We start from the raw sequence: 23,164 nt of genomic DNA, 5'->3' as shown, positions 1-23,164 counted from the left end.
GAAGCTCTGGTGTGGAGAGTTTAGTTGCTGTTTTTTTTGTTTTTGTAACAAGGAGAATCATTTGAACAATAGCGAACCGTGTTAACAATGCTGAAAGCAGGAGGAGGGTTGTGTTTTCTGATTTTACATGGAGAAAAGTAAGGGAGAGCTTTAGGGAAGAATGAAAGAGTTGAACGGAAAAGGAAAAGACGGGGAAAGAGACAGAACCAAGACTGAGGGGGCGGACGAGTAAACAAGCGAGAGAGACGGAGATTCACCATTGAGATCTGACTCCGTGACAGCTTTGGGATTTTAATGATAAAAAAGAAGTTACAATTGATGTCATCATCACCAATATGTGATGAGCTGTTTCTCTACGATTGTTTCCCCCCCCTGCAGCTTTGCATTGTTTATGCACAGTTAGAAGATCACACACATCTTCTAGTGTGATTTTAATTGTTCAGAACCTTTTAACTGCAAGATACATGGATGAGTTTTCCTCAGATTTCCTATTTATTTTCTCTCATGTTAAAATCTTACTGTCTCACGCAGAAGAAGTGTACAAAAACACACACTCCCTTCCGTTTCATACGATGTACGATGTTAAAAAAAAAAACAGCCACAAATTACACGTGCAGGCAGCTCAAAGACAGAGTTTCATAAATAAAAAGTAGGTATTGTATGAAAAGGATCAATATTATTTCATATTAAGGGTCTGTTCTTCAGGCAGAAAATCAATTTTTATAATAAAGCTTTCATCTGAACGCAGCAGCAGACGCACACACACACACACACTCCCACAAACACACACATGTGAACCTTCCTATAGTATAGTTTGAGGCAACATTTTGATTTGGAACACGGCGTTTTACATCTTAGTCTTTCTTTCCTTTAACGCATCCCATCTCTCTCTCAAAGGAGGTCAAAGGAGTAGGAATGTTGATTTCACTCATCGTGTGTAAGTGATCCAACATCATACATCTATGTGTTCTGTCATGGAATTAAAATGGAGAAAGAAATAGAAAGTTAATGGATTACTGTGGGAGTAGAGAATGGATTTGAGTGTATTGGTGTATGCGTGTGCATGTATGTGTGTGTAGTGGGCAGTTCCATGTATTTCATAGAACAGGACAGTATGCAGGCATTTTAATCCATTCACATAAACCTGCTTCTTTGTGGTTCATCCAACAACAATATCAACAAAAAAATCACTGTTTAACAAGCAAAATCCAAACGGTACTCCTGGTTTCACCTATTTGGTAAGTTCCCTCAATAAAGATTAATAAAGAGATGAGGAGGGACGAACACACACAACTGATCCAGGTACAGCTCTGTGATGTATGCAGGTGCAGCTGCACCAAACATGTCAGAGACAATCAACCTTTATCTACGGAGGACCGTGGGACAACCGTGCCCTGCGCCTGGATGGAGTTAACCTGAACTACATGTGTGTGTGTGTGTGTGTGTGTGTGTGCATGTGATTGTGAGAATTGTCAGGAGTCATCAAATGTGTGTATTTGTGAGCATCACCATGTGCATGTTTGCATAGAAACTGATTGCATATAATCAGGATCAGGTATTTAGATGATGAAGAATAGTGAAAGTAACTCAGCCCAGATTACATAAAAAAAAGTACAATCAGATTATAGTCACATATTCAAGGATTATTTAATTTCATTTGAGATTATGTATTGTATATATGAAAAAAAAAGAATGTTTTGTAAAATACTGGTTATGCCAGCATGTTTTAGTAAGGGTAGTTTGATTTGATAAATTCTAAAGGCTGAATTTAGATTTAAAATGAAAATGGAAGACTAACATTTGGACTTATTACTCCCTTTGGCATGTTATTAAATACAGCAGATAAAGAAATTACACGAAAGAAACAACATCCCACATATCCTAGAATGCACACAGTACACCTGTAGTTTGTAGTTTTGTTTTGACCACCTGCTGAATGTGTAAAACGCATTTGATTTGATTATTTTCACTGTTTTGAACCAGTCTGGGAAACCATTGGCTATGATGACAGATCAGCTCTGGGGGCAGCAGGTTATATTTCCGGGGTTCAGGTGTAGCCAGCGAATATCTGTCTCAAGACTTAATTTTCCACGCGCTGCTTATTGTTCACAGTCTGATTAGTACCTTGAGATGCGATGCGGATTCTTTCAAGTGGCCATGTTACAAGCTCATTTCAAACCAACGCAAAAGCTAATTAGCGCCGTTTATTCAAGTTTGGCCTTTTTTACACAAACTGTTCACCTGCATTCAGGTTGCATTGAAGACTGCTCCAACACGATTGGTCAATACTAATGTACATGTTGTATGCGGTGTGCGGGCATATTCAGGACACGTTTGATATATCAGCTGCTGCCGGGCTCACTAGTCTCCCTCTGCATCTTGGAAAATGCAGGGAACAGCACACACCTCGCCATATGATGGCTTCTATTGATGGTATGTGTTGCTTTGTACGTTTGTTAATTTGCCTGTCTGTCTCGCTATCCTCTTACCCTATGTGGGATTCTGTATTATTCATATTCCTTTTGATATCGTCATACCTGGTAAACATGCGCTTAATCCTTCTCCAAGCCTCATTTTACCTCACAAACTCCATGGTAGCAGAATCTGCACTCAAGACGGATGCATTTGTGTTTCTTTCAGTGTCAAAGCCTCTTCATTCGCATGCCTGATAATTACCCATCTGTCTGCACTAGTACGTCTCTGCCTGCACAAAAACCTGCAGGACATACGTGTGCACACACACACACACACACACACACACACACACACACACACACACACACACACACACACACACACACACACACAAGCACACACACACACACACACACACACACACACACACAAGCACACACACACACACACACACACACACACACACACACACACACACACACACACACACACACACACACACGGAGAGCCGAGCTCAAGAGCTTTCCTCTTCCTGTTTACACCTTCATCCATTATTCACTCCATCCACCAGTGTCTTTACATGCGCATATGTGCGAGATTGCACACAAACGCAGACGCCTTGCAGCCGGGGCTGACTGAAAGTAAAAGCACGATGTTAATAATTCACTCTCTCTGGTTTTTTTTTTTTTTGTTGTTTCCACAGCTGTAATGTTTTATTTGTAGTTGCTCCTAACAAACAGGAATAGGTGAACAAGACCATGCAAGTTCTCACCACATGTTGCCACGTGAAATCCACCCTATCGTGAACATTCTGCATACGCTATTATATTGCATGTCCTGTTACTGGGAACTATCAGGTTTTCCTCATTTAAAGAAAAAAATTAAGATGGTTTTTTGGGAGTTTTTCTTTATCCAAATTGAGGGTCCCATGTGCTGTATAGATGGTAAAGCCATTGTTGAGCCATTTGTGATTAGTCATTTTGGGCCATATGAACAAAATTGACTCGACATGATTAAAACTAAAAGGACTCAAACGCACTTCAAAACAGTAGGGAAATCATGCTACGTCCTCCATAAGTTTTTAATTGGTAAGAATACGTCTCACGTTATCAAGGCCAATGCCAAAATAACATGAAGTGAAATTAATTGGCTCAACAACAGTTACAGGATCAGTTTTGTATTCCACCGTAGTAATGAATATTACTGTAGCCTACTCATTTCATTCTCGTTCAATCTCAGACTGTCCCTGTTTCACTCAACCAAAAAGGTGGCGTGCAATAAGAGAACGGTGCCAACTCGCTGCTTGTTGTGCACGCCTGTAGACAGAGAGAATGCAATGAAGGCTATTATGAGAATTTAATGATGTTTGTGCACCCGTGTGTGTGTGTGTCTGTGTCTTCTTTGTATGCAAGTCTTGGCTGGCAGAGGGCAGCTCTTACTGTAGCTAAACTGCTGGCAGCTTTTAGTTTCAGATTCTCTTTCTTCTTTTAGTTCTTGGACCTGTTTCCCTCTCTATCCTTCTCTCTCTCTCTCTCTCTCTCTCTCTCTCTCTCTCTCTCACACACACACACACACACACACACACACACACTTACACACTTTTTGGTCACTCCGTTTTTGACCTTTTCCCTGTCTCCGTCTCCTCTCCACACCCTTACCCTTAAGGCTAGTCAAGCCTCTCTCCACACGCTTACATGGACATGCACTCATTCCCTGTAACTCACTCACTTGTTTCCCCTCTGGGTCACCCTTAAGGCAGAGTGGACCGTCACAAACAGTATTTATGAGCAGCAAAATAGTATTCTGGTATTCTATTTATGGGCGGATAGCTTGGCTTGACTTGTCAAGCATGTCAGTGTGAGGGATGTGGAGAAATATGTGGTCAGTTCGAGGGGGAAAACAACTCTCCTAGTGGAGTGCTCTTGCCACTATCGGATCCAGCTGTGTCACTCTTCCCCTCATTGCCTAGAGATACTTGGACCCACTCGCACTTCCTTCACGGATGCTCTTTTTCTCTGAATCTGTATCATTACACACTTTCCTGTCTTTCTCTCTAAAGGGTAAATAAAATAAGCATTTTAAAGATGAAGAGCAGTGTGTAGATGTACACGGATAATAAAGGGGAGACAGCGAATGGAGAACAGAAGGTAAGCGGGAAAGAGAGAGGATATAATGATGGTGGGTGTGGAGGAGGAGGAGGCGGTGTGGAAACTTACAGGATGAAAAAATGAGGGGGGGGGGGGGATGTGAAGTAAATAAAGCATTAGAGGGAGAAGAGAGACCGCAAATGATGATGGGGCTTTCAAACCGTCTCCATTCTGGTGCCCTGTGATGTCCTCTTGTCATGGCCCCACAAACACTAAAGATAAAGTTTAGTTATCCTGTTCCTTTGACAATCATGTTTCTACAGTAATTCCCTTCTCTGCTGCCCCTCAATTTATTTCTTCTCAGCTGAAATCAATTCAGTTCAACTCGGGCTCCGTTTCACCTCCTTAGCAAGTGTTTTATTGGCATGTCTGCCGAAAACCAAAAAAACTATCAATATGTTTGAGACCTTTCAGGATCATATAGCCTCTCTTATTTCAGTCCGAAGTCGCCCACACGGACATCGTGTGTGCGGTTGCAGGCTTTTTGTATTTCTCTCTGTGTGTTTATGTCTATCTTACCTGTCTTACCTGCGCTGGCTACAGTGTTCTCCTGCTTGCACTTCCCCACGGTGATGGACACGTCGTCAATGGCGATGTCCCCCTCAAAACTTGGGCCTCGGATTCCTTCGAACACAATCTGTTTAGGGATCGGACAGAAGACAGGTAGATACTGGGTTAATTTGCTGTTAATATGACACAATATAGTGTGTATCTGATCAATCATAAATGCAGTCACATACCACTCAAACACACTTGACTTTAATGATTATATAATAAGGATTTTTTTTTTCAATCAAAATAAAAAAGAAGTGGAAGATGATGAAACCCTTTTATTTCAGATTGAACAAGAACAACCCAAAACTGGCCCTACCTTCTCAAAAGACATTATGCTGAGAAACATTAAGTAAACAAACAGCACATATAACGATATGCAGGTAGCAGTAGTCTCCCGCATTAAGTATCTAGAAGTTGCATTCTTACCCCATTACCATTTGTGGACCCACAACATCAAAAAACAAACAGGGGAGTCATCCGAAAACTTTCCAGGCGACTTCCCCATTGTAGCCACCAGCCATCTGGTTTTGACTGACAGTCTAATTACTGTGGTGTACCAAGGCGCCCAGCTAATCAAAAAACCAAGCGTATTCTGTGTGGAATACGAGGAGGGAGAGTGAATAAACAAGGAAAGTTTGTTGCCCCAAAATAACAACAAACCAGTTCTCAGGACTCGAGTTGTTATTGGCTTCAACCGCAGACTTTGGCGCTTTGTAATGTTTAATTTTAAATATCATAGTCAAAAGGGCTTGCTGTGTGATCATTTCTGAAGGGCTTTTCCAAGCCTACAGTCATAATGGATCTGTTAAGTGGTTGATACAGAAATTAGCGCATGGGCTTGCACATAATGCAGTACTTCCACCTACGGTTGCCAATGAGCCCATGAGCAAGGCACTTAACTAACACTAAACACTTTAACTTAACTTAACTTAATTTAAGTTACTCCAGACAGACCCAGTTGCAGGTGTGACTTGTGTGTTTGAAGGAAAAAATGCATACATTCCTGTATACGTGTACAAGAGAGCGAGCAGGTGCATGCAAGGAGGGGTAACAGATCCACACTCTAGTACCTCTATCTGTTAACAGCAGTGTGTGGTGGGAGAGCATCAACAGATTATTTAAGCCAGGCAGATGATGATTTAAACAGGCAGAGCAGACCGGACATGAAGTTAAAGGCCTGACCCATACAGTATATATGAGTAAATGAAAATGACAACACCACGGAGATCATCTTGCAATGCTGGGGTCTTCCATCACTTGTGTTTTACTCTTAGTACGCATGTTAATGCCAAACACTGACGTTACTTTGAAGTATCAAAAAGGAATTCTTGGATACCAAAAGCCTCTTCATTGTCATGGACAAGGAGCAGCATGACTGTGTGCACATTAGGTAATTTCTCCAAGTTTACATTTACATTTAGGTCATTTAGCAGACGCTTTTGTCCAAAGCGACTTACAATAAGTACATTTGTCAGAAGAAGGAAACAAAGAAACCACAATGTATCATTGCAGATAAAGTAAGAGCTAAAAATAGAACAAGTGTTAGATCCTCATCTGAGTAAAGTAGTACCTTAAGAGCGACAGTGCTATGATCAGAGTGCTATAGGTACAGATTTTTTTTGGGGGGGGGGGTGTTAGTGGGCTATGTAGAGTCGAGGTGAAGTCTGAACAGGTGTGTCTTGAGCCTTTTTCGGAAGATGGCAAATGACTCTGCTGTCCTGACATTGGTCGGGAGTTCGTTCCACCACTGAGGTGCCAGAACAGAGAAGAGTCTGGACTTTGCTGAGCGACATTTGTTTGATTTCAGCGATGGTGGTACCAGCCGGCCAGCTGAAGTAGAGGAGCGAAGTGCTCGCTTCTGGGCATGAGGTTTGACCAGTGTTTGAAGGTAGATGGGTGCCGTTCCATTGATGGCCCTGAAGGCCAGTGCCATCGTCTTGAATTGGATGCGTGCTGCAACAGGGAGCCAGTGGAGGTCACGGAGGAGGGGGGTCACATGGGAGAATTTGGGTAGCTTGAAGATAAGGCGTGCTGCAGCGTTCTGGATACGCTGCAAAGGTTTAGTCGCAGAGGCAGGGAGTCCGGCCAGGAGAGAGTTGCAGTAGTCATTATGGTTAAGTTTATGGTGAATAAATAAGGACGGTGGGATATTATAATTCTTCATCAACTTTTTTCTCAGTTATTGCTGCTCTTACTCTAGATGCACCACAATTGTTTCCCCCTTTAGTTCCCTTGAAGACATAGCCCGGCTCTTCTCCTCAGCCCTTACAAAACCACTTGTCCTTGCACGTGTGTACGTACAAGAAGCATCATTTTCCTGGTGTTTTTCACAATTTCCTCAAAATAGAGAGCTCGATCAATTCCGTTAATAAAGGGGAGGGGAACACAAGTGTGGACCACCTCTTTGCCCACTTGCTTCCCAATTTTCTCCCAGAGAGACAGACCTTTGAATGAATAAATAAAAAAATTAGGAGAACCTTGAAACTGATTGGCCAGTGTAGAGGGAGAAAAGAAAAAGAAGTGTGGCAGGCCGGATGGGTTTAGCTGGTCGGCTCATTTGTGCAGAGGCTTATTTGATTCACTTGGCAGAGGGCAGCTGTGAGGGAAACCACGGTGTAGTAGCAGGAGGAGGATAATTGGTCAAAAGGCCATCGCCATCTAATTTATAAAGGCTACAGTGCTGTTTTTTGTGTGACTGGAGTTAACAGTTTGTTTTATTTATGTACTTTCTTCCTCATTCCCATTCTATGTGTCCCTATAGCCGAACACACATGCCTACCAACACACCTGCAGTGTGCCCGTGTGCACCTCCAAGCACAGACTGGATTGTTGTATAATTAGACACGATGAGAAAAATAATTGGGAGAAAGAAGCCCAGAGACTAACAGTGGCCTTGGAACACAAAATGTGCCGAAGAACAGCACAAATAACCATCCTCCCTCCATAGCAACACGATCAAATCAAGCGTAATCATTTTCTCTATGATATCAAACCATGTGGCGCAGGAAGAAAAAATGCGATGCAATATCCTGCCATGCAACACAGGATGCCAACAACATCTTTTTATGTGTTTATTTTTTCCTGGAAAGGCTCAGGGAAACAGGACTGTGTCCTTTCTCATAATGTCCACTGCTGACAGATCAAGTGTGAGCGGTTGGTGCCGGCAGTGCCTTCTCAGTTCCTCAACATTGGCAAGATTGCTTGGCAGACAGTCATGGAATAATATTAAGGACTGACATTGACTATTTATATACTTTAAATCGAAATCATGAAGTATATAGGTATAAAGGCTATAGTATATCATTATTTCTTATATAACTTTAACTTAATAGTAGATTAACAAATGAAGAATCAAGATTTCACATGGTAATGTGGACAACCGAAGTGCCAAGGGTCATGAGATTTGTGAAATGTAAAATTGTGGTCATGGGCCATAAAAGGCTGCTGTGATATCTAATGTGCCTGATATTTAACCATGACATTTAACAAAATTATACTCAAGAATCACCACTCTGTTTTAGAAAGGTAGATCACAAAATCTTTTCTTTAAAAAATTGAAGTAGAATCCTCTAAAATGTGTGACATAGTTTATGTGAGTGTGTGTGTGTGTGTGTGTGTGTGTGTGTGTGTGTGTGTGTGTGTGTGTGTGTGTGTGTGTGTGTGTGTGTGTGTGTGTGACTGTGTGTGTGTGTGTGTGTGTGTGTGTGTGTGTGTGTGTGTGTGTGTGCGTGTGTGTGACTGCAGGATCAAAGGGTGTCAGGTTGGAGTTGTGAATGTGTCGTTTTGTCGAGTCTTGTAACCTTTAATGTTCCCATTGATGTGCTGTCCATATACCAGAGGGGACACAGCCGTGAGACAGGGGGAAAGAGAGAGTATGTGTGTGAGAGAGAGAGTGTGTGTGAGAGGGAGAGACAGCTTTGAAATACCAGTGCAGAAGAGAGTTGGTGCAGTGTGAGCTACACAAATGTGGGTTGGCCTGGTTTACCTCCAGGTACCAAACACTGCAAGGAACACAGATGGCCACTGGGTAATCCACAGAGGAGCAAGTGGGGACACTAATAATCTACTACAACATGCACAATGTTTTTTTTTTTTTAATCACTAATTCATTTTATGAGTACATGTAATTTGGGCTTCATAAGTTGGTCTCAGTGAATAATCAGCGTCAAGGCCAATTCACTCTGATTATTTGAGATTTTTTTTGACAGGAACAGGGATTGGCAAATTTACAGACATGGGACAGATGGCGGTTCAATGGAACAATAAAAACATTCGGCTAACGCAATGGCTACAGATATAACAATTGATGATGTAATTGTGTGGACGCTTTTTTCCTCAGTGTGTATGGGCGGCTCACATCAAAGTGTTTAGTTTCCCTTGCCTATTCATTGAACCCAATTCATGAGCAGAGAAGCTCATGCAGTGGTAGTTCACATTTCACAAACTCACAACTTGAATACGGACAGTAATCACGGCCAGCAGGCAGTAAACAACTTTGTTATCAGTTTAATTTCAGCGTAAACAGTGGTAACTGCTTACAGCGGTAATTGTGTACAATAAAAGGCTTCTATTAATGCAAGCAATTGGCTGGGCTGTAGCTCTTTTGGAGAGGCAGGAAGGGAAGCTGCTCTCAAAGACGTCCTTACTTTTGTTGGATGGAGCACAAAGAGAGGGGAAATGCAGAGACGAGTGGCAGCACCTCAAAGGCCTTCGGTGTGTGCAGTCAGCGAGCTATGCACAGGACTAGAAAGTTTGTGTTCTCCACGGACATGCTCTCCGCATGAGGCAGGAACATCAATATGCAGTCACTCCTGTCCTCCGCGGAACAAAGCGTTTACTTCAAAAAAGCAATCCTCTGCGAATTCAACTGAATTAGAAAAAAATCACATGAAAGTTGCTCAAATAGCAAATTTGAAGACAATAGATTATGGACCACAACACGGTTATGACTGTTTATTGGAATTTAGGTTGGGGATTTCTTCAATTGGAGACAAAGATACTCCCAAATTCAAAGCATATCAATCTCTGGAGCATTGGGCTCCAGGACAGTTAATAGTGGCTGATACTGCAGACTGCATCCACCACAATCACATTGTTGTAGAACTCCATGAAATAAAACCCAGTAAATACTGGGAGTCAATCTGAAAAGGTCCACATGTATCATCCATATAGACTGTATAAAAGAGACTTATAGAGACATCTATACCATCGGACTTCTTTTTGCAACCAGAGGAGACGCCCTCTGGTGGCCACTTGAAATAATGCAAATTAATGGCTTCGCTTTTAAGATTAGAATTCACAGCCTTTCCACCGAACCTTTATTTAACCTGGTTATGACATTACCCAGCTTTGGTAAACAGGTCTTTTACATTAGAAATTAATGTGATGTAACATTTACCTGTCTTCCTAACTTCTTTGAAAAAGATCAAAGTGTGTGAAACTAAAACTTAAAGGAGCTTTCTACTAATTAAACTGCAAGTTCAAGTTCATTTACTAGTCAAAGGGAGTACTACTCAGCCTGTGAAAATAACCTTGATGAGGTCATCATGAGGATTACTGTATGCTGGCCTGTGCTTGGACACTACGCATTTTCAACAGAAAGCCTGTCATAACAGCTGGAAGTTACATTAAAGGAAGCGTACAATGTTTCTGGAGATCCATTCTAGATATCTATGCTGAAAACTTCTGTTACATTAGTTTTGGCTAATCTTTTACCCCTAACCTTTTGGGAATGCAGTACTAAATCAAAGAAGTACTGGTTTAACATAATTTGGTTGTAACATCATTCTGTGTAATTGTATGATTTAGAACTATTGACTGTGAAACTTTAGTTACAGTTATCCTGTAGACCTTCTCACTACTAGTAGTGCCATGGAACAATGTTTTTTATCAGTCAACTTTTTATCAGTCAAACCCTCAAACTCATAACTTCCAAGTATGACGAAAAATCCAATTCCCATTATAATCCTACTGATTTGAGTTTACATTTTAATTATTATATTGCATAGTATTTATGAAGTCAATGTAGCTCCTGCAGACGTTATGTGACACAATGTGATCTCTAGATCAGATACACACAACTAACCCTATTTTTGTCAATCAAAACTGTCAGTGACGTCTCCTATCAAATCTCACTTTGGTGTCCCGATTCCCATCTATCATCAGTGTTGAAGAACCCTATTATTGAGTGTATACGTGGAAGTCTGGATGTTGAGAAATCTCCTCCAGTCCCTTTGAATCCACGAGACCGGAAGCCTCAAGGATCTGTAGTTATGTTGCCAGCAGATTCCACAAATTAAAATATGCAATTACATTGCAAGATACTCACTGATGCATTGCCAGCTACGTATTGACCACACACTTTTATTATGGAATATGGAATGAAGGTAATTTAATAAATAAATAAAATGAATGAATGCTTCAGGGCAGGAGGGGCAGAGCCACAACAATGCCGTCTTCAACAGTCGTCTCATCTCCCATAAACTATCAAGAGATGGAGACGAAGCGAGCCTCAACTCAACTGCTTAAACAAACCGAACAGAGCCATTCTTTACAATTTCAACTTGTAGAAAAGAAGCTAAACAGCACAACAACGGCGATTGTGTCAGGTAATTCCCATTGTCAACAGCAGACAGCTCAATCATTATTATTGATCGTAACGAAAGTAGCACTCCCCAGAGACAGAGAGAGCGAGAGATAGAGTGATAGAGAGGGAGAATGAGAGGCAGATAGAAAATGGGGGAGCTACAGAGGATGGTGGTAGAAGAGGCAACAATGACAGCTGAAAGGAGGATGGACTCAAGAGAGACAGACAGGTATGTAGTACGGAGAGAAATGGGGTTCACCCTCCTTATTTCATTTCGCCAGGCCCCCGGGGAGCTCAGTACAGTGAGAAGTCAGAGAAGGGGAGAGAGAGTAACAAAGCATGTTTATCAGTTTGCTTCCTCTGGCTGGTGCTGCGATCAAGGCTGTATGCTCTCTACATTATTTAACAACTCCATTTGTTACACAGCAGTAGTTTGTGTGTGTCTGTGTGTGTGGGAGGGTAGGGGGGGGGGGGGGGGGGGGTGTTAAGCAGACAGAGCAAACTGAAGACCCGAAATACCTCTTAAAGTTATTGTAAATGTAAAAAAAATCTGAATTTAAATCGGAAACTAAATTTTGATCTCAGTTTGCATCTTTGACTCTCAACACCTGTCTTATTTCTCATCTTATTATCTATATTTTACGTGATTAACCTGCATCATTCAAGTTGAGGGAGGTGTAGGTTGACATAAGAAAGATAGATAGTAAGTTTGAGACAGAAACCGTTAACCAATTACGAACAAATGATGTGCTGAGTGTGTGTGGCGTTGCTTTTGGCATGCTGAGCCACGAGCTCACTTAATACTGTGATTTCTGTAGGACGCTTGTTTTCAAAATGGCGCCATCGTTATGAGACAATAGAGGGTTTCTTTCTCACGGCAGATTTCACTGATTAGCGGGAGTTGAGCCACAGATAGATCCTGTAATGGTCTATGGGGCTGCATACTATGGACCTTCTTCTTCTTCTTTTTTTACAGCAGACACTTTGACTTGCCTCCTACCAGTGGGTGATACACATTTTAATTAATACTAGGACAATGGCACAAGCTCACCTAAATGGAATGAAGCTGTAACATTATTAAAATGACTTTTCCCGCTGTGATAGACCACAGTGAAAACACTATATTGGATGTCGATGGAACATAATTGAGAACCCTCACATTTCTTAATATATTTGAGACATTTCCAGGACATACTTTGACAAGGACACACACACACACACACACACACACACACACACCACACACACACACACACACACACACACACAGTCTCTCTCTCTCTCTCTCTCTCTCTCTCTCTCTCTCTCTCTCTCTCTCTCTCTCTCTCTCTCACACACATACACACACACACACTCTCTCTCACTCACACAAACACCATTGTGAAGGATTGGACAAGTGGCACAAATGTGAGAGATATGGTAAAATAAATAAAATAAATCACACTCATACACCCCTGTGACGGAGTGGACGAACAATACAGCACATGCATGCACACAAAAAGAGCACAAAAGGGTGAGAGAGAGAGAGAGAGAGAGAGAGAGAAAAATAGTCATATATGAGGCAACCTCCAGTTGCCAAGGAGACAACCCCTCTCTTACACGTATCCTTCCCTCCTTCATCCATTCTGACTGCCTCCCCCTACCTTTGCCTGAGTCATGATACAAATGGGGAGATGAATATTTAAGATTCATTAAGTGCTTTATTGATGAGAGACACCTTCACGTGGCCCATTCCTTCTTGATCACACATTCACCTTCTGTGTCTTTAAAACACCTCCCTCACAGTTTGCTCATGAAAAAAAAAAAAAAAACACACACATCGTACAGTTCTCATCGCTGCCGTCGTCCTCCCGACTGTATAATTCCTATCCATTAGCAGCAGGTTATGGTGTCTGGAACAATTAAGCTTTGACACTCAACAGACATAAGGACATGACTCTCCCCCGTGACTGCCTCTCCTGACACAGTGTGTGTGTGTGTGTGTGTGTGTGTATACATTGCATGTTTATTGTGTGTGAGTGTTTTCCTGCATGTATTTTCCATCCGTGTCATATGTGGGTATCAGCTCATATTAATGTCTCTGTGCTGTGTCGAATCGACAGGTTCTGTTTTCCCCTTCTATCTCTGAGGTGTTACCTTCAGACCTTTTATGGTTTCTACACATTTTTTCCCCATTTGGTCTTTAACCTGCATACTAACCCCCCCCCCCCCCCCCCCCCCCCCCCCCCCACACACACACACATAAACTGAAACACATAAACACTTCAGGCTGCCTCAGAGTGGGGGTATAAATACATTTTCTTAACACGTTGGATGTGCACTTAAGCGATAGTTTGACAGGATAAAACTTAATTGAGGGCATCATATGGACACATCATATGAAACACACACACAGACATACTGCTTCATGGCCAAGGTGTTAACTTTCTCCTATAACAAGGTGCACGGAACAGAACCACGTTGGACCATAAAGTGTTGCTTAGGAAATGATGTCATCATCAATCTTTTTAAGTAGAGGACGAGTTGCGGGAGGACGCCAATAGATAGATTCTCTCTGCTGGCACAGCCCTGGGCCAAACTTGCTCAGCAATCCGGGATGGACCCACGGTGCCATGTGGTGGCCTGATCTCAGTGTGGGCGATGAACTGCTGCACTCCGTTCGCTCCTGTTGTTGGACTGTCAGGCTTCAATCCGTGCAAACAGCAACAGTAGATAACAATGCTACAACAGAAAGTATAGAGTAAACAAAAGTCTCACAAGCGACCTTGCCTCCCCTAGATTTGCCAACCACTGGTTTATTGACCAACGGCTTACAGCAGGGACAACCCGTCCTCACTCCCGGCACCTCAACCTCAGAGATTGAGGCACTGAGGACCAGATAGCATCTATATGCGATGCAACTTCAATGTAGTCAGTGGACGGTAAGAAAGTGTGACGTAGGACAAAGTGCATGAGATTCTATTAAAGGCGGACCGGAGGGGTTGAATGGATCACATCATGATTAGCAGGTCATGTGTGAGTCCTAAGTAGGGGAGTTTAACATCAACCACAAACGTTTGCTACACCTAACCAAGTGATTGTGTTACTGGCTCACTGTGGTTAAACCCAATCGAACCTAATTTCATGTGAAATCGAGAATTGATGAGTTGGGAGTGAGAATGTGCTGAGAAAACAGGACCCACAAGTACAATCTGATCCTGTGGTTAGCCACATAGGAGAACAAAGTTAACATGACGTGTGCATGCAGCAGTTTAAAACTTCTGTCCGAGAGACTCGTTAACATGCAAATACGTTAAAAAACCTGCATCACAGAGGAGCCCTAAAACATACAGCATGCCCGCTGTTTCCGACTTAATTTCTTCCTTTAATGGTGAAAGGCACATGGTGTTCCAGAGGCATAGTTAATGAAGAGCAAACGCAGCCCCTAGCTAAGGCCTTCAGTCCACATTCATCATGGATTCAATTTCCCCCATGCACGTACAGAGAGTATCTGGAATCATTACAACACAACTAGCAGGCATCCCCTGCTCATAAATAAGCCTGTTAATTGACCTGTCATAGCTAATTGCTGCAGGGGATAGGAGTGTGTGTGTGTGTTTAAAAAGTTTGTCTGCATGTGGTGCTCGTGTGTGTGTGAATGTAACAGTGTTTATGCATTGTCATGTCAATACCATAGACAGATAGATGGAGAGAGAAGTGTGTGTGTGTGTGTGTGTGTGTGTGTGTGTGTGTGTGTGTGTGTGTGTGTGTGTGTGTATGTGTGTGTGTGTGAGAGACCAGGGCAAGAATCGACCCAACTGGTCCGTCTGTACCGGAACAGGGCGACAGAAAAAGATACGCGCAGACACAAACAGAAAGAGGTCTCTCTCTCTCTGTTGGGCTGTTAACTAAGTGACACACACACACACACACACACACACACACTTACAAATAGAAGCAGTGAGTAAAAATGAGAGAGAGGAAGCATCATGTCCAGTTAGAAAGGAGGACTGAGTCATAAAGTTTACTTGGCCACATCCCAACAGGGAAGCGCTAACTGCAAGCGCAGCTGCCACGGAGCCAAAGGGACCTCAATGATGTGTCATCAGACGGCGCTCAAACGCAGGCGCTTCTTCTGTTATGCCTCCCAGAACATTTTCTTTGACTATTGACCGAATGTGCACAGGAAACTTTATAGCAAGGGAAAAACAAATTATATTTCCGCTCAAGCTACGGTCAGCTGAACCTCAGAAGATTGGGGGTTGCACTTTTATTGATGATATTTGTTCCCATGGTGTACCAGTCCATTTACTGTATTCATGGTAAAATATAGTTTAACATACTGAACGAAGCGTTTCATTTGGATTCATCACATTTGGCTAATAGTTGATCCCTTCACATGTTTTACTACTACTTTCTATATTAACGATAATATATTTTCTCTCTCCTGACGGTATAGCTACATATAATCGTATTTGGATCTTTCAAATTGGTCAAAAAACCTTGTTCTCGCCCTAAGATCAGCACATTCTTGATGAAGTGAATAATCCTCTGGTTACCGAGTGGAAAGGGTTGCTGCTGACATTCAGCAGAAAATGAGCTGAACGTTCAGTCAAAGGCCCTCATTCATCAATACTTCCCTCAGTTCTAAAATGTCAAAATGCTGTATCCACATTTATTTTTATAAAAGAAAAATGCACCCCAGTCGCTCATTTAAAAGCTTGGGTTTAATTTATATGTATCTTTTTTTTTTTTTGCATTGCCTTAATTAGTAATACAATTCTCACACATTTGATGAATAACAATATAAATAGATTCCTGTGGGCAAACTCTCTCATTGCTGGCAGGGCTGCTAACCGGTAAGTCACTTGCCAACAGAGGGATCAAGTTCTTTTTCTAACCTTTCCGCCACTTTGCTGCTAAACAGTCATTTATTTCTAATGCCTGTTGATATTTTGCCTCGACTTTGCCTGGGCAATAGTTTATATGCATATGTAAATCTGATTAATTCAAAATTAAGGAAAGAAAAAATTAGTAATCAGTACTTTCATTCAAGTCATGTTATTCACACAAGTCTGCAATAACGTGTGGTTATAAACTATTTATTTACAGAATTACCTGAAATTGTGCTATATCATGATATACATGGTTATCGAGATATTAAAATTACCTATATTATGATAGAAAATTTTGGCCATATCGCCCAGCACCACCTAAACCAATGAACAGAAGAAAATATATGGGATATGTGTTCACTCTGACATAAGTGTATATAAGGTGGCTCAACATTAAATCTGAATCTGATGACTTTCTGTCATTCTTCGGAGCTTTAAATGTCACATTTCGTATGAAAAATTAATTCATCAAATTCCGAGTTCCAAGTCCAATTCTTTTGTAATTTCTGTGATTCCTAACAGCCACCAGAGTATCAACCCCCTCCTGTTCTATCTAGGCTACAGTTGAGGTCTTCCTCTTGGGGAAAGGCACAGTAGAGGAAATGTCTTAGAGATGAGAGAAATGCCAGAAGAAAAAAGGAATACAGTGAACATAAAAACATGGAATTAATTTTTTCTCCTTCTTACAGCAAGACAAAGCAGACCTCACACTGCTATCAGCACACATGGAAATTAACCCTCAAGGAGCGAAATGCTGGAGGCTGATTTCACTTCGGAGGTCGAAGAATTTGCATATCAAGGAAAGAGATAATAAGTTCTTCCTCAAATCCCAACAGTTGACCCGGTCATACCTGACTTCAAGTTACTCAACCCATATCAGCACAGTTACAACTGTCTACAACATCCCTCGATACAAGCTCTTACGTTTACGTTCCAACGCCAAATCCTAAAACATTATTCTACTGGTTAAAGAGTACAAACACTTTTTTTTGTGATTATTATAACATTCTATGTTGGGAAGAAAAACGATTTGCCGATCAAATACCTGAAAGGGTCCACTGGGATTGATGTCGATGGATGCTTTTTTCCAGTCTGGGCCCTGATGACCGGACTTGGTCCACACCACCGAGTCCACCGAGGCGATGCTGTTCACTCTCAGGAGCAGGTTGAGAGTGCCTGTGAAAAATATGCATAAGGACACAGCCACACACACACACACACACACACACACAAAATGCGCAGATCATTATAGTGAACTGTCAGTGAACAATGACTAAATACTGAGTTGTGTTGTGCTTATGTAGGCCACTGAAGGAAAAAAAAAAATAAAATAACGGAACCGAGAGAGGAGGTCAATATTCAGAGAAAAAAAGTAGCAAATTTCAGAAGTAAACACGTTGCTTGACCGGATGTTTGCCGTTGCTATAACAACAAGGGAAAACTACCGCTATCTTAGCCCAATCACCCGATCAATAAACACCCATAAGATGACAATTTGGCCCATATAAATTTAACCAACAATAGCCATCAACAGCCATCACTCTAAGGACCTTAGCAAGGCGTTGTCACATGTTGTGATATATTAATTAGAAAAATAAATGCAACATTCATGGGATGTTAGCTAGCATAAATTCTGTATTGGAGGTTGTTAGCATCGTAATAAAGTAGCAAATCTGCAACCTTATAAAGTAGCAAATTTGCTAGTTTTAGAGTAGCAAATTTGCCACTTATTTAAACAATAACAAATGTTGCCCTACTCCCTCGCCTCTGTTTTTCTTTTGCTTTTTCCTACAGTGGCCCTAATACACGGTCGTGGAAAAAAGACTTTAGGCTAATTGAAATGTAAAGGCGAAACATTAAAACACAACATGAAGACTTATATCCGCCAATAGGATAAAGAGGATGAATGCAGCAAATATGATAATCAAATATAGTCTGTGGTCAGAGTCGTGATCAGTTCAGATGCCGCAATCCAAACTGTAAGAGACAATTATGTGTGTCCACCTCCTTATAGACTACATTAAGATGAGCGAGCAGCTACAGCTCCTACCTACACAAATGTAAGTGATTGCTTACAGTCACAAGAGCAACAGAAGGTAATTGACTGTGACCACTGCTTTCATGCCAGTGAAGCTACTCCAAGGAGCAAGCTCAGTTCTGTGATCATCATTTGCATTAATTCACCCAGCATCACCAAACATCTAGTCGCTTTAACGATGAGAACGTTCAACGCCAGATAGAAATCTCGGGGACCGAACTGTGTGTTGTGTTTGAACACGGCACAAGATCTACTTCTGTGGGCAAAAACACGACTGTGCTGTGGAGCTCACCTAATTTATATAGGAAGTGAAAACAAATGTATTGCATATGCTAGGGTAAAGCTCCAAGGTCAGACACTGTACGCGGCTGACATTTAGGTGGAAATGAAAAGTGTGAACTCCACATCTACAGTCCGGTATATAATTTTATCCCGCACAGTGGAGCAAAAGGACGCCGGCGAGGAGGAAGGGAGAGCAAACGTCATACAGAGGTATTGATGTGAAGGAAGCAGAGAGTGGTCTTCACATCACCGTCACGTAATGTTTGGTATGAATCCTAAAAAAACAAACACTCAAGCCTGTTTTGGTTTCATGACATAAAAATCAATTGTCCTGAATCCAGGAAGGTTATACAAATAGTCTCTCACTCTCTCATCTGTAAATTGTGAGAACCATTAATCTCCTTAACGATCCTCAGCTCCTAAGTGGAACATTAACCAACCACCAGTCTCTTAAACAAAGATGCAAGCTGGGGCCATGGTATCCCAGTACGTACAGTGTGAGTCTGCATATAGCTTGCGTATAACCCTGAAATAAGCACCGCCACTGATTAACTTCCTACCCTTTCACATGAGAGGTGCGATAAAGGGAAATGTGCTGTTAATGGGGGAAAACAAGGAATTTAGATAACATGTTGGAGGTAAAGAGAAAGAAGCAATGGGAAGCAAGTGGTCAATTCACCTGTAAACAATAATTTAATAAGCCGCTGGTCATTTATAAATTCCCAAATAAAAGCTCTGACATTTTCCAATGTATATGCATGCTGGTTTAATGGAACATCACTGGAGCTTAATGTATCAAGTCAAAGATGCACTTGGATCTAAATCAATTTTAATTCTGATATTCTGGTTCACGGATCATTAACTGGAAAGATTAGAGCCCGTCATGCTGTGTTTTAAAGTATCTAACATGTTGCTTTTCTTTCTTTGCTGGTGATTTCCGAGTACAAAAACGTGGAGCATCCTGTTGCACGCCGGTAGCGCGTGTTGACACGGTTATGTGAATAGAGAGCACTGAGAGCTGACTAACAGCATATTTTAGACGGAACGGAACAGGCTGACACAAAACGTATGATAGCTTGACACTTCGCTGCATTATTGTAGCGCTGAAAAAGGTTGGGAGCAGCCCAACTTAAGATTTGCAGCGTGTCACGTCTGTCAAACAGTGACAAGTCATTGTGCCTGGCTACGAAATAGTCCTGCATATATATCTCCTCATAAAACCAGACTGTGTCAATTTTACACTTCACTTTTTGTATCGATGAGACAAACAAAATGTGTGTTATTAGTGTAATTACAGGTGCTGATAGGTGGATTTTGTTAATTTCAGAGCGATGCAGGTTAGCCCTCTGCTTCCATTCTTTAAAGGTAATCGAACTGCCTGCTGGCTTCTTATTAAACAGACATCGTGTGAGAGTGGTATTGATCTTCTCATCTAACTCAAGACAAGAAAGCAAATGAGCTTATTTTCCCAAAATGTGGGTATGTGGCTCTAACAGCAGGATTGTTCTGTAAGGTTGTTCACAGTTTGGATCCGTCTCTCTGCAGGGATAAACTGCACTATGTACGGATATCACAGCTGGATTAGCCACATAGTAGATTAGTCACATGTTGGTCGCATAAAATTTGAAAGGACATGTGCAGGCGCTGTAGGTACATAATGGAGAGAAAACATTATGGCGAATGGTGGCGTGGCCCACTTTCACCTGTTCAGCCCACTCTCTCCACATATCTGAGCCTCGTTGTCTTCTACCTCACTCACCACCCGTGTTTTCTCTATCCTCCTATATCTGCTGCACCCTCACCACTTATGCACCTACCCCCCCCCACACACACACACACACACACACACACACACACGTGCACACACAGCAGAGGGAAGAGGACACTGATAAGCAGTCTTTTGATTGGACGGAGGTGAGGTAGAGTGATTTGGTAAGAGTGTCAGAAAGGTGGAGGAGAAGGCAAAGTTCTATCAGCCCCCCCCCCCCCCCCCCCGCCGCCCAACACACACACACACACACACACACACACACACACACACACACACACACACACACTATACTTGAATTCAAATCAGTAATGTCTTGATTTTTAGAAGATGAAGATAGATGCAGAACACTACACATATCATTCAAAGATCTGAGTAAATAACCAATCCAGGATGAGGAATGGTACAAATCCATAAGAAGAGAATCAAAACCTAAAAAATAAGTAGGAAGACAACATTAAGTAGCATTTAACCGATCCCTCCCCAATTACAGACCTGTAAACACCCATACAGTAAACTAATTAAAAGTCTTACTTAAGGAAAGTTTAATCTAAACCAAAGTACGAGAAGAATACAGTATTTAAATAACCTCAAAACCTAACTTGCTTTCCTTCACTGTGAACCTGAAAATAATCCAGTGATTCGGAGAAAGGATGCTGGTGGCACTCTGCCAGTCTAAAATACTACCTAATGCCAAGCAAAACTAATTAATTGTTGTTTATTGTTGCTGCCAGCAAGCCCAAAGAGGAACACAATAAGGTGAACAACAAAACACATCACATGGGAAGGTCTTTGTTTACACACCTAATCCAAATCAGTCAAAAGAGCATTTCTGCTTTCTTCCAGTACTTTCCCCTTTTTTGCAAAAATCCTCAAAAGATACTTTTACCTGTTAAATATTCTCACAACCCCATGATTATAAAATAGCCAGGGTATATGTTGGTCAGAAAAGAGCAACATTTCAACAGCATTTCAAACATTTTCTTTTTTTGTCAAAGTACATAAATGCTTTCAACCTATGAAGGCCTTTTAACACTTTCTAGTACTTCAACACTACACGATTGAATACATTGGAACTAGCTAAAGTGCTTCAACATAAAGCACTACCTCTTGCATCCGCTCGCTACTTCTGAACATTTACAAGTTGATGACCTCTCCTACAGCTCTCTGTTCTAGTCTGGCTTTTTTTTTTTTTTTTACCTCCCTTCTATGCCTACTCGTACTTGTTTGCACCTCCTTACTTGTCACACTTCAATTTCATCACTCCCTTTCTCTTCCCTCCCATCCTCTTTGCTCTCTCTCATTAAGCCTCCCCTTTTTTTCCCTTTCCAGGGCCGGCTCATCCCTCGGTCCTCCCCTCTCTCGTCTTATCTTTCCTCTCACTGACCCCCTCTGTCTTATCGTCATCCTCTCTCGTCTCGTCATTAAGAGCCACACTGTGTCTCCCCTGCTCGAGTGTGAGCTTGGCTCAGGTGAGGCAATTAAAGTGACAACAGATTGGAACAGACTGAGAAAACAACAGAGTAAGAAATTGAGGGAGGGCTAGAAGAGCTGGGCGTCGCTGGTAACAGAATGTACTAGCTGTAAGCAAGCACTGTGTGACTGATGTAGCTTTGTTTCAATGTTTAGCTGTGAAACACCAACAGGACGTTGAGCAAAAAGTGCTGCATCCTCCACAGATTACACATAAAGTAATCTCAATTGTGATGTGCAGATTGGAAAGTAGTGCCAGAAGTTTATAAGGGAAGTAGTAATGTTCACTTCAATTGACTTCATGGACGCTTATTTTAACATCCTATTATATAAACAGGATGTAGCTCAGATTCGCCTACAAGAGGACTTGTTACAAGAACTTAGTCCTTCCGTTCATTCTCTCAGTAAACCCACACTGTTTTACGGCACATATAGGCGACTGTTGGACCGCTCAGGAGGAAAAGCAACAGAGTTGCTGGATAGTTGTGGCATCCTCTCTCTAGGGGGCAGTATACCACGCAACTCACAGTACCGTTGGTGCTTCAAGATAAATCTTGAAAATAATGAATTGTCAGAAGATCTCCTTCCCAGAGGGAGGCTTACTAGGGCTTAACGATACTTGGCCGTTTTTCAGAGAAATGTGTATCTCTCAGATCAAAGGTGTTTAGGGCTAGGGATGTCCCGATCCAGCTTTTTGCACTTCCGATCCGATACCGATATTGTAGCTTTTAGTATCGGCCGATACCGATACCGGCCGATCCAAGCATGTATTAAAGATTAAAGATGCCGGTTGATGGAAATGATCCAAAATTAGGGGCTGGAAATATATGGCTGGAAAATGATGAGCATCACATTAATAGCTACAGATACTGTAAAACACTACAACGACATGAGTGCATATATTGTCTTATTTTATCAAGTAAAATATAAGTTATAGGTTTACTCAACAGCCTAATAGTTAATAGAAATTCAGGTAGAAATAGGTTAACTCAGAGCTTCCACAGCTTATCAAAAACAATCCTCCCC

The 23,164-nt window shown here is 41.7% G+C and overlaps 1 protein-coding gene across 1 annotated transcript in view; it reads right to left on the bottom strand.

Moving 5' to 3' along the window:
- The window catches only part of mdga1 (MAM domain containing glycosylphosphatidylinositol anchor 1), a 184,151-nt gene that overhangs the window by 5,762 nt on the left and 155,225 nt on the right, over window positions 1-23,164 (bottom strand). The window contains 2 exon segments of the mRNA XM_084006809.1: window positions 5,091-5,199; window positions 17,623-17,753. Of these exon segments, the coding sequence (XP_083862935.1) occupies window positions 5,091-5,199; window positions 17,623-17,753 (240 nt within the window).

Source organism: Eutrigla gurnardus (genome assembly GCF_963514095.1).
Source record: "Eutrigla gurnardus genome assembly, chromosome: 1".
NCBI classification, from domain to species: domain Eukaryota; kingdom Metazoa; phylum Chordata; class Actinopteri; order Perciformes; family Triglidae; genus Eutrigla; species Eutrigla gurnardus.
The sequence above is the reverse complement of the archived record's forward strand: the minus strand, read 5'-3'. Positions and strand labels throughout refer to the sequence as shown.